Source organism: Typopeltis vanoorti, chromosome 12, assembly GCF_054136105.1.
Source record: "Typopeltis vanoorti isolate ZY-2024b chromosome 12, IOZ_Tvanoo_1.0, whole genome shotgun sequence".
Lineage (NCBI taxonomy): Eukaryota > Metazoa > Arthropoda > Arachnida > Uropygi > Thelyphonidae > Typopeltis > Typopeltis vanoorti.
In genome coordinates this window covers 78,865,645-78,878,856 of record NC_143560.1, presented here as the reverse complement: position 1 = coordinate 78,878,856, position 13,212 = coordinate 78,865,645, and the positions used below count along the sequence as shown (strand labels likewise).

General features: G+C 35.3%; 1 protein-coding gene across 3 annotated transcripts in view; it reads left to right on the top strand.

Annotated features, from left to right (window-relative positions):
* The window catches only part of OXA1L (OXA1L mitochondrial inner membrane protein), a 189,712-nt gene that overhangs the window by 88,105 nt on the left and 88,395 nt on the right, over nt 1-13,212 (top strand). For all 3 annotated transcript variants that reach the window (XM_090401071.1, XM_090401070.1, XM_090401072.1), the window contains exon 2: nt 11,344-11,511. In XM_090401071.1, coding sequence (XP_090257197.1) covers nt 11,344-11,511 — 168 coding nt within the window. The remainder of the gene's footprint in view (nt 1-11,343; nt 11,512-13,212) is intronic.

Here is a 13,212-nt window from a genome sequence, read left to right as displayed (position 1 = left end):
TATTATGGAGGGATGTGGACATCCCTCCATAATAATCTATACAAGAAATCGAAATTATCATAATATGTTTTTAGTTGTTCAAAACGTTCTATTAATGAACACATTGCAACATCTAGAAGTGTATAAAACACATTCACTCTAAATTTATCTTCTGGCGATTGTGGCGTTTTGTCATGATGCCTGTAGTCCAATTGTCATGTCTTCTTACGTCGTCGAACTTCCGTACCAGTTTTAAATTCTTGTTCTCCATCCACCTTTTCACTCAGTTATTTTGCCGTTTTTGGAACTTCTTTAAAATTTGTATCTGATCGATACTCTTGTAAGAATATTTTTAAGTTTTCGATAGATTCTAAAGCAAGTGTAATGTTCATATTTTTGTCTTGAAGCATTTTACTCACAGGGTTTATTCTGTTAAGTAAATCATGCCAAGTTATAAGAGAGCAAATAAATTTGTAGTCCTTTATTTTAGCACATAATGTTTGTGCTTCATGCTGAGTTTCTTTATTAAAATTTTCATTATTTAAAATTTCAAAAAGTGCATCATAAATTTCTCCTAACTGATATCTTAGAGGGCGGATTGCATTCATTTTACTTTCCCATCGTGTTTCTGATAGCTGTTTCAATGTTAAATTTTTTACGAACTTTAAAAGGATTGCCCAACGTTTGTAAGAGAATGAAAAGAAATTATATATTTCTTGAATAATTGCAAAGAAACTAATTGTATCTGACTTCACTTTGGTTGCATCGTTAATGAATAAATTTAGAGGCTGAGCAGCACATGGCACGTAGAAAGCTCGAGGATTTTTGTTCGAAAGCAAATTTTGGAGCCCATATTTTTTCTTTTTCATATTTGCCCCATTTTCATACCCTTGACCTCGCATGTCTTCAATGGAAATGTTCAATTTTTCCAGTTGTTCCATTATTTTTGCACATAAACCACGTCCTGTGGAATGTGATATATCTGCAAAACCTAAAACGTTTTCCCTGATCTTGACAATTCCATTGTCACAGGAAACAAAGTGAATAATAATGGTCATTTGTTCTGTTTTACTTGCATCAGGTGTGCAGTCTAAAATTATGGAATAATATTTAGATTTTCGAATTTATAATAAAATTGTATCCCTGATTGCGTTACTTAAAGTTTCCAATATATCATTTTGACTGTCTTTACTCAAATAGTGTACTCTATTGTTTCCTTGTAGGGCCCTTTCAACATGATTTTCCATAACGGGATCAAACATAGCAAACAGTTCGACTAATTTTAAAAATCGCTGTTATTCCTTTCATATAATTTATCAGATGATCCGCGAAAAGCTAAATTTCGACTACCAAGGAATTTTATAATTTCAGTCAAGCGTTCTAAAACACTCGACCATTGTTTCTTTTCCATTTCATACATGCTTTGAGTCTGGAAATCAATAGTAGTTTTTTTTTTTTTTTTTTTAATTTTTATCAAGTTCCTTCCATTTTAAGAAATTTTTCATGTGAGTTAAACTAGTCTCATGTCTATGTAAAGTTGTACTTACATTTCTCCAATCGTTATAACCTTCTACAAGACTCAGTAGGTGAGTCAGTTGATTCAGTAGGTACGACAAGTTTGCAACAAAAGCAAAAAACGGAATTTAAAGTTTCGGGATAAATGAGCCATGTTCTTGGCAAGAGCTCCCGTTTTCCATTTTTCTATTAATATATCTGTCGCCAAATTTACGACCATATGTATCTCTGGGATATATATTTTTCTTTTGAAAAGGCCCCATTTCAATTAAAACAGCTCGTAATTTTTCATCAATATTTCCCCATTCACCTGGATCTTCTAAATTTACAGACACTAACAATGTGTTAGTTTTGTGGTCAACTACAACTAAATCTTGTTGTGGTTGACTAAATCCTAACTATTTTTCACTTAAATCATGTTCAATTATCTTGTTCAATAGTTGCAATAGTACCTTCATGCAAATTGGATGATGTGCACGGTTCTTCGACTCTGATTTCTGATGTATCGGGTTGGTTACAATCTGCATCAGAATATTTTAATATTTTATCAAATTTATTAAGAGCCCCAGTTTGTTTCTTAATATGTGCTTCTTTCGCAGCATGACGCTTACGATTTTGTGCACTGAATAACTTTTTTTTAATTTTTGATTCCATTTCTATTTTATACCCACAAGAAATTATTACTCAACACGACACAGAGACGAAATAATAGTCGGCACTGCGCTACTGTCAGTAGCCTACTGAGATGTGTACCATATGACTGGTTAACTAGCAACAAATATTTTGTACGAAAATTCGTTTCTATGCATGAAAACCGTTCACCGTTTCACTTTAGATAGATTGCAGTAGACACAACATTCTGCAGGCAAGCATTTAGCCTGCTCTAGCTGCAAAATTGTAAACAGCTGGCTGATCAAAGAGGTGGCAATATACTTTTTTTTTTAATTTTTATTAGGTGTATCTGGCCTTATTTATTTTAATATTGATCATTCTAAGAATTTTTTGTTTTTATGATAAAAATTTTGTTTCTTAAAAATTAACTTATGAACTGTTCCCTGGTGGCGCTGCCCCCATCGTAGCAGTGCTCGCATGCTCTGCATGCCTGCTTCCGCTGGCCCTGATAATATGAGACCTCTGTGGGCACCTGTTGGCAGCTTTGGATGTAAACTGGGATCTCAAAGTATTAGTGTTTTCCATATTTTGGGAAGTTTAATGCAATCATATTTATTTAAATTTGGCAGATTTCTGAGAGCAGCTGCAGATTCCAAAAATAGTATTCTCTTCTAAATTTACTTTTTTTTCTTCTTTTTTTTTTCCAATTGATTTTGTGAAACATATCTAAAGCATGGCCTGCAAGGCCTAATCGACCATAGTCATGACTGCAGATGTATTTTTTGTGCTTTTCTATGCGGATGTTGGCTGATCTTTCTGTTTATTCATAGTAAGAAAACTTGCAGGAACAGGGCACTTTATATACTCCAGACACACACAGAGAGGAGGGAAATGATCTTTAATAAAACATAAGGGTAGCAAGCTTTTGGCAGGGATTGTATTTCTTTAAAATTATCGTGATTATTTCAGAAAAAATAGTAATAATGTTATTGCTATTTTTTCTGAAATTTCTCAGACATATGGGATGATGATGGCATTACTAAAATCTTTCTGAAGAGAAGGTCAAGGATTGGGAGAAGGATTAATTATTTTTTTGTTATTGTGGGAGCTGTAGCCATAAGATAAGAAGGTGTGCCTTTCCTTTAGTGTTAAATGGTGATCAGCATTCATTTTACACAAATTATGTACTCGACAAGTGTGTTATAAATAATTATTTTAATTTCCCAATGTTTCGACCTTCATATTAAAGCCACCATCTGGAGTATACACACACACACATATATATATATATATATATATATATATATGCAGAGACAAGCTAAATTACATTTCACATAGTATGCTGAAAAGACTATGATTTGATCAATGGTTATTCTACTGGCCTGACCTCAAGTAAAAATAAAATAAAATTACAGTAAATAAATGAAATAAAATACATCAGAGAAACATTCTTTCATATAGATAGTTTTGTTACACTGAAAATTATGCCCTAATTTAACAAGACAATTGTTATATTAGCGTTAGGATCTTATGGTTCTATTTAAAATTAACTCTTAGGGAGAAAGGTTTAGTGGGTAGAATATGTGCCTTCCATATGTATGGGATTTTTAGACCATCATTATCGTTAAGATTAGGGTGATTGATAAGAATCTCACAGGCCTTCTTAAATATACATTCATACCATGTTTTGGTGTGATGTAAACAACAGATGCTTTTTCAGTCAGTTCTATGTAAAGTGTTCAGGGCATGATCAGAAAGACCAGCTTGACCATAGTTATTATATTTAATGTGTCATTTATGTTCCTTTTTTTCTCATAGGAATTGTGCATCCTGTTTCCTCTATATAGGGCAAATTACAGGTACAATGAATATGGTATATCCACTGGCCCAGGGTGGGCCAGTGGAGGGAGTGGATCCTTGGATGGGTTGAGTAAGTTCTTTAATTTTGAAGGAGGTTTAAAGGTAACTTTAAGGTTGCATTTCTGTAGTATTCTGTTTATTTTGTCTAATATTCCTTTAATGTATGGAATGATTACAGTTTTATTATAGTCTTGTTTATTTTTGTTTATAAGTGAGGTTTTGTACAGAATTTTGTTGATAGTATTTTGGCTGTAACCATTTTTTTGGAAGGAATTGCTGATAACTTTTAATTCATCTTTAAGTGCTTGTTCATTGGAGCAAATCTTCAAAGCCTTGTTTATAAGTGTATTAATGACCCCTAGTTTTTGTGTTGGGTGATGGTAGGAGTTTTTGTGTATATATTGGCCAGTATGTGTTGGTTTCTAGTAAACAGTGAAGGAAAGACTGCCAGAAAGAAGTCTTTCAATCTGCTTTTCAATCTCGATTGTGAATTATATGCATTTGTGTTGTTTGTTTAGGTTGCTGAGGAAAGTGTCTGATGGCCATGTGGCCGGATAGCGAAAACATCAATGTATCTAAGCCTTTGGGTTTTAACGGAGAGGAATCTAGAGCACGTTGCTCAAAATGTTCCATGTAAAGTTAGCAATAGGGCAATATTTATTTTATTTTTTAATTTATTTTATTTTCACTAGAGGTCAGGCCAGTAGAATAACTGTTGATCAAATCATTGTCTCAACATACTATGTGAAATATAATTTAGCTTGTCTCTCTCTCTCTCTCTCTATATATATATATATATGTGTGTGTGTGTATACTCCAGATGATGACCTTAATATGGAGGTCAAAACATCGGGAAATTAAAATAATTATTTATTTCACAGTTGTAGAGTCCATAATTTGTGTAAAATGAATAAGAAAGTGTGGTGTATATGATAAAGTTCTGCTGTAAAAGAGTACTCGTTGGAACAAAGGTTTTATAGACTCTGTTGCTTGGTGTGTTAATGATACCATATTTTTTTTTATTTCATATGATGGTACAACCTCCCCATAAAAGGGGCTCACAGTCCCTTTTATGGGGAGGTACGTCACCATCTCAATTCCCTCCATATTTTATCTGGACTCAGGACTGGCATAGCTGAATTAGGCCAATGGCTGGGAAGGACTGTTTCTTACGTATTCTTAACTAATCAATGTGTGTTCATGGGGCCAGTTTGCCTGTTTTGGGGAACAAAAAACCCGAGTTTCCAGGTTTTTTGTTCTGTATGAGACTGGGTAACTCGCTGTTTGTTGAAAGAGACAAGATAAAGGTTCCTCATGTCATGGATGGGAATCGAACCCAGGTCTTTCTGAACAAAGGACTTCATCTATACTAACTGAGCTATGGAGGCTCACTGCTACTATATGATGCCATATTTTGCAGATGATGCAAAATTGGGGAGAGCAATGCAGAGCAATACAATCTATTCGAGTCCTACAGAAGGACTCGAATAGATTGCACAAATGGGCAGGTAAGTAGAACTGTCAGATCAGTGTTGCAAAGTGTAAGGTTTTGAGATTTGGTAAGCAACGATGGTTGCAAAGTACACTTTGTGGGGAAAGGAAGTAGAGAAGATGAGAGATCTAGGAGTGATTGTGGACAAGAACTTGTAATTCAAGGGCCACATTGCACAAGTTGTGAACACGTCACATCGGATAATAGCAACAATGCACCCTGACATGCAGATATAGAGAGGGTTATGATGCCATTGTATATGGCCTTGATCATGCCTCATCTGGATTATTGTGCACAGATTTGGTCGCCCTTTTTTCATGGCGATGAGGGTGTGTTGAAAAAGGTCCAGAGAAGATTCACAAAGGTTGTCAATGGTCTTTGGAATGTGGAGCACTAGGACAGATTGAATGTAAGTTGCAAAACCTTGTGAATAGGAGGAAGGGGAGGGGAGATATGATTGAGACAAATAAGCTAGTCAGGAGTTGTTATCAGGTTTGGCATGGAAGAGATTTTTCGTAGAATGGAGGGGGGGGTAGAACAAGAGGCCATTGCTAAAAACGGTATAAGGAGGGTGTGAGCAGAGGACTGAGGAGCAGGTTCTTTGCATAGAGAGTGGTTGGTGAGTGGAATGCATTGCATTCCACTCACCAACTAAACATCGTTGAGCTGACTCCACTTGTCGCTGTTTGTGCACATTGGTCAGTATTTTTGGGAGACATCTGGTACACAATTTCTTCTTTATTTTCTTCTTATTATTATTATTACTCCAAGACCTCATGGAGTCAAAGACTCGTCTGGGAGGTCCTTTTATCACACACACAGCTCATCATACCGTGCCTTGAACACATTCAAACTCCTTGCAGACCCTATACTCTCAGGCAAGGCATTCCAATCATTTACAACTCTGCACGAAAAAAACCTGCCCCTCACTCCCCCTACTCACACCTTCTTTATCCAGTTTCCAGGGATGACCTTTGGTTCTCCCCCGATCTCCCACTATTTTCTGTAGAACTTCTCCAGCATTGATCCTAACCACCCCTTACCAACTTGTATCTCTATCATATCTCCCCTCTTCTTCCTGTCCACCAGACTCTGCAAATTACATCTTCTCAATCTTTCCTCATACTCGACATTCCAGAAACTACCTTAGTCAATCGCCTTTGGACCCTTTCCAACATCTCTTCATCCTTCTGAAAACCAGGTGACCAAATCTGGGCACTCTTATGTCTCAGCTTTTCTATCACAATTTCATGCATAACAGTGTGAAACTTCTGGGAATTCCAAAGAAAATTCCCTAATTGTGAAACGACAATTTCATTAATTTTAATGTTCATCCTTTCCACCAAATCATCTGTCAACACACTCAGTCAGCTACTGTGCTGTTGATTGTGAACATTGTTTCACTCTTCTTTAAACAAATGATACCACTGTCTAACTTGATTGTCACTCATTATGTTAGGCCTACAAACTTTACACAGTCATGGGTGAATTTCTGCAGCATTATTCTTTTCTGGCAACAAATTCTGTATCACACCACAAATCTTGAACTGGTAGGTTTTTTTTATCACAGCACTCATTATAAATAATTTGTAGAAGACAACAAATGGTAATGGACAAAAGCTAAATGGTCAACAGCTAGCTAATGAGTCACTCTGTGGTACCATGCATGCATGGATGACCCCTCTTCCATATCTTATTTGGCAGTAAATTCTGAATGGACCTTACTTTCTGGACATGCCTCAGATATTAGCATAAAATTTTTTATGTAAGGTATCTGCATTGTTAATTAGCTCATCTCTGTTTATATTCCTATTCTTGAACCAAAAAGTTTGAGCTCAAATGAGAATAATTTCAGTTTGCTTAAAGATATCCTGTTGAGTCAGGATGGGATGCTTTCCTGATTGCATTTAAAAAATTCCTCAGTATTACAACTTTATGTTGAACTTGATTTTTTTTTCTTCTCATGTATTAATTCTCAACCTTTTTTTAAGTATAGATTAACATCAGAATGTTCAATTCCCATGTCAATTTCCATCATGATAAAGGGTACCCTTCAGCAATGTTGAAATCTTAATTACATATATGAGCAATTAATTCAGTAAAATTGTTCTACTTTCATACATGAAAGTAAAGCCATGTATATACTGAGTAGTACATACACAAGCAGTACAAATGCTATTAAAACCAAAGAACAGAGAGATGAGAGTATTTTTGGTTTCTGCACAAATTGCAGAAACTAAAGAAATGGGAGTTTTTTTTTTTATTTGTTTTTAAGAAATTGACTTGTTTCTAAGAAAATAGGTTAAGGTAGCCAATAAATTCTCAGAAAATGAAAAGGATTATTACATTTGTAGTAATCTTCTTAGATTACTGAAGAACATGCTATTATAATGAAAGATTACAGAAAAGGCTTAGGGTTTTCTGAAATATTTGCATGTTGCTAACATGTATCCTCAAGAGGTATACAGGATATTATGATAGTACTTCATAAAAAAACTTACCTCATTACTAACTTCCTATCAACAATTTTCCTCCAAATCAATCTGTTACCTGTCAAGACTTCAACATTATCAGATCTTATATTTCTGTCTTCTTAAGGCACTTTTTACTGTATCAGTCCACCTACATCTTGGTCTTCCTCTAGGTCATTTTCCTGACAACCTGGCAGAGAATGCTTGTTTTCTAATTTTACCTCTCCCATTCTGTTTAAGTGACCATACCACCTGAAATTAGCTCTGCTAACCCATTCCTGGATGCTAACAGTGTCATGTTCTTTCCTAATATCCTCTTTTTTAAGTGATATTGCCATTGATGCCATCTGTTCACGCCCCTAATCATTCTCAGGACTCTGATATCTGTGGTTTTATTTCTACCCAACTCTCAGATCCATAAGTTAAAATTGATTTGAACACTGGCTTGTATACAGCTAATTTAGTATTTTGACTAATTTCTCTCTTATTACATATAAATTTATTCATTTGACTTCCTACCATACTGGCTTTGTTGATTCTATTGTCTATTCCCATATTTAATTTACCATCTTCATTAAAAATTGAGGCTAAGTAGCTGAAATGTTTTACTTGTTCTATATGTTCTCCATTCATGATGCAGTTGATATTTTCAATGTTTCTGCCTATTTTCATTGTCTTTGTCTTGTTATTGCTGATTTTCATATCAAATTTATTACAACAGTGATTCAATTTAGTCTGGGAATCTTGCAGACATGTACTGGATTTATTCAAAAGTATAACATCATCTGATCCATATAGATAATGAATAACAGAAGGGATAATGTACATCCTTGTCTGACACCAGATTTAACATCAAACCATCTTCCTGTATTTTCTTCAATTCTAACTGCTGGTTTTATTTTTAATAAATTATATTAAAAAGTATTAAAACGACATACCTTTTGTGTGTGTGTTTTTAAGACATTAGGAATGACATGATATTTGATTGAGTGCCAAATTTGATTGAGACAAAAAACATTTGGTTAGTCAAGGAGGAAAAATATGAATGTAGATTCACATTTTTCGTCATCCTTCACTTGCCATATAATTGTTTAGCTCAGTCAAGTTCAGCACCAAATATGTCATCACTACCTTCTTAAAAATACACACCCAGGTTTTTCATTTTAATATAATTTATATATATAAAAAAGTCATTTTAGTAAGAACTGAATTCAGCTTTAGGTTGGAACATAAGGGCAGCTCCATTAGCAAATAAGCTTTGCTATTTATGTAGCCTCCCTTGATGAGACCCTGACTCCTCAGAGATCTCTCTTAATAATAATTCCTATTCTTTATAGAAAAGGATTAGTGTAATAATTTAAATTATTATTATTATTAAGTGATACCTTCATGGAGTTCAAAGACTCATAGAGGGAGGGCACCTACTCTACAACTTTGCCTCCACCATTCGATCCACCAACTACAAGAAACCACAAACGCACTAATGCCATCTACCATCCATCCCCATCACTAGTATTTTCACAGACAATCACAAACTTCCATGCCCCCGACAGGATTCAAACCTGCAGCCTTTTGGCTGGAGAGCAGATACACTAACCTTGGCCAACCAGACCAGCAAAAGTGTATTAGTGTAGTGCTTAGCCCACTTACAGAATTAAGGAACCATCTGCATTATTTTCACCATACTATCAGATTAGAAGTTAGTGTTGTGATTTTTTATTAATTTTTTTCAATTGCAAAGTATGTGAGCAATGGGAAATCCTAATTTTAGAGTTTGTGCTATATATATATATATATACACACACACAGTGTATATATATATATATATATATATATATATACACACACACAGTGTATATATATATATATATATATATATATATATATATATATATATATATATATGTTATTGATCATAATTTACTCAGTAGAAAATGCATATAAAAATGAATTTAAATGACTCTATACCTTCTTTCTTGGTATAGAGTCATTTAAATTCATTTATATACAGGGTGTTCGGGATAAATTTGACAGTTTCGTAAGGAAAAAGAAAATCTTCTTTGTATCTATTAAATTTAATGAATTGACAAAAAACATTACAGGCAGAGTTAATTACAATACTATCAACAAGATTTACTCAAAATAACCACCATTAGCATCGATCACAGCTTCAATCCTGCTTCGGAACCTCGAACAAGCTGATGCTACAGTCTCCCTGGGAAGGGCTGCAAAAACTGTTTTAATTTTATCCATTAACTGGGCTTTTGTATTACTGGAAGTGCGATTGGTGTCTTTTTCAACTGCGCCCCATACAAAATAATCCATGGGGTTAAGGTCTGGGGAGTTTGGAGGCCAAACATTTGGACTGGTGAAGTCGTAGAAATTTTCAGACAACCATTTTTGACTTTTCCCAGAGGTGTGGCAAGGGGCCGAATCCTGCTGCCATACATACGGCCTACCATTGGCTACCCTTGTTATCCAGGGCTTGACTACAGTGTTTAGCAACTCCACGTAGCCATCTGAAGTCAACCTGAGGCCCTCTTGGAAAAAATGCGGAGGCATCACATTGCCTTCAGAGGATACACATCCGAAAACCATCACAGTTTGGGGAAATTTAGTCTGCATTACATGAGGAATGTCCTTTGTACTGTATGCAAGCCATCTGTTATTCTGCGTGTTGTGTTTTTGATCCTGGCAAAAGTTTTTCTCATCGGAAAAGAACCAGATTGTTTGTGGTTCCGCAGGATGTTTCACTTTGCTTAGCAGTTTCTTCGCGTTTATCAAACGTTTTTCACGGGCCTTTTCTGTAAGCAGTTGACCTTTGCGGCGCTTGTATGAGTAGTAGCGGAGGTCTTCATTGAGTGCAAGCTTCATAGTAGAGGCTGCAACATTCATTTCACGTGACAAAGCCCGAATTCCAATGCCAGGGATCTTCAACACCTGTTCCTGCAGATTTGCGAGGAATTCTGCTGTACGAACGCAATCAGATCGTCTGCTAGGGATCTTTCTTCTTGCTACATCCTCGTAGTCACCATTGCAAGTCTCTAGTTCATGCCTGATTGTTTTTACTGTATTCAGGGAGCATTGGGCAGCAGTCAAAATATCCTTATTTTGATGGCCGGCACGAATCATCATGATACAAGTTATTCTCTTCCATGATTCAGGTGGGTTCCAGCTATCCATCCTTTCTGACATCTTGTATATGAATGAAGAAGGGTCCAAACTTTTAAATGAAGAGAAGTGTGTGTTAATACATGTAACTTACGGAAAAATATAATTAATTATAAATATGTCAAATTTATCCCGAACACCCTGTATATATATATATATATAGTGTCATTACAAAACATTTTATTGTATTTATATATACATATAATTGACTTATCATTACTTCTCTTCATTATTATATTATAGGTGCAGTACCTCTTTAATGTGGCTTCATTTAGCACAGCACCACTATTAATAAATTTTCCAAACCGAACACCTACCTCACTGCAAATGCTTCATGGAGTTTCATGCAGCGGAAGGTCAGTTTATTTCAACTCTACAAGATCACAGTCCACAAACACTGATATACAGAAGGTAAGAATTTCATGTTTTATCTGAAATTAAAGTGAATTTTTATGCAATATTCCCATAAAAAAAATCTAATGTCAGCTGCTGTGGCTCATTCACTATAGATCGAGCCCTTTGGTTGGAAAAACCTGGGTTGAAATCCCATCTGGGACATAAAGAAAAGGACTTTTTAGCTGAAGGTGAGTTAACCAGTATCATATGAAAGCAGCAGTGTCTTCCCTCCTGTAAATGAGGAATTTTTCATCCCACAAAACAGCCAGTACACTGTATTTACTTAGTATAACACACCCTTACCCCCTGATTTTACTTTACAAAAAAAAAATTAAAAAGTTTTGCACTTACCTTGCACATGAAAAACATTTAAAACTTTAAAAAATAGATAGTGAATGTTGTTATGGCAGTTTAAGATATTTTGGAATTTGGTTGAAGAAATTCAGCATTTCAACTCAACAATTGTCAGCTCGCCTTTGTCGTTGAGTCACACAATCTTTTGTTAATACCACGCCAATTGTATGCACATTTTCATATCTGTGCTATCTACCGGCCTACCATTGCTGTCCATTTCATTCTCCGCTTTCACTTATCATTAGTCATTTGTGAAGGATTGTTTATAATGTATCTCAAGTCTTGTAAATTACTAGTAATTTTTACTTGAAATATGAAGAAATGTTCAAGTTGCAATGCTGATTTTAAACTCAAAGTTATTGATTTTGCAAAAAAAAACATTGCAATTGTGCAGCAAGACATGAGTTTACAGTGACTGAGTTTAATGTGTGATATTGGTGTAAACAGAAACTTGCATTACAAAACACCAATAAGTCAAGAAAAGCATTCTAAGGACCTAAAAGTAAAAGTTTCCTGCATTAGAGGATGAATTATTTGAATATGTGTTAAGTTTGTAAAAATGGTTGCTGTCTTTTGCACAAAATATTACATTTCAAAACACATGAGTTAGCTACAAAATGAGACATCATTGCACAGATCTGAAAGTGAGCCAAGGTTGGATCATGAGATTCATGAAGAGAAAAATCTTTCTCTTATCCCTTTGCCAAAGAATGCTGAAAGATTTTGAGAAAAAAATTGATAAAGTGATGAATTTTCATTGCTATGTGATACAACTTTGGAAGAGCAGTAACTATGTTATCACAAATAGTCAATGCCAATTAACCCCCCCCCCTAATTTTGACCAAACAACAATAACAGAAAATGGTGAAAAAAGTGTGATAATGCGCACAACTGGAAGTGAGAAACAGCAATGCACAATGATGCTTGCAATTACTGCAAATGGAAGAAGGTTGCCACTTATGTAATATTTCAAAAGAAAACAATGTCAAAGGGGAATTTTACCGTGGAATTCATGTAAGAGTTCAAGAAAAATGGGTGGATAGACATTTCCATCCAAGGTTCAAGATTGGTGGACATAATGGCTGTTTGTCCCAAACAGCCAGGGGCCTTATTTTGATGCCCGTCTCTTGTATGGGATAGTTTCCATGGACACTTAAGACCTGAAATAGTAAAACAACTTTGGATGTGAAGACTGATGTGATCATTATTCCTGGTGAGCTTACACCTTGTCTACAGCTCTTGGATGTATCGGACAACAACCCAATCAAGGACTGAAAATTCTACACTGAGTGGATGACAGCTGGTGGCTAGGACCTGACTCCAGCAGGGAAGATTAAGAGACCATCATTAGAACTGTTGTGC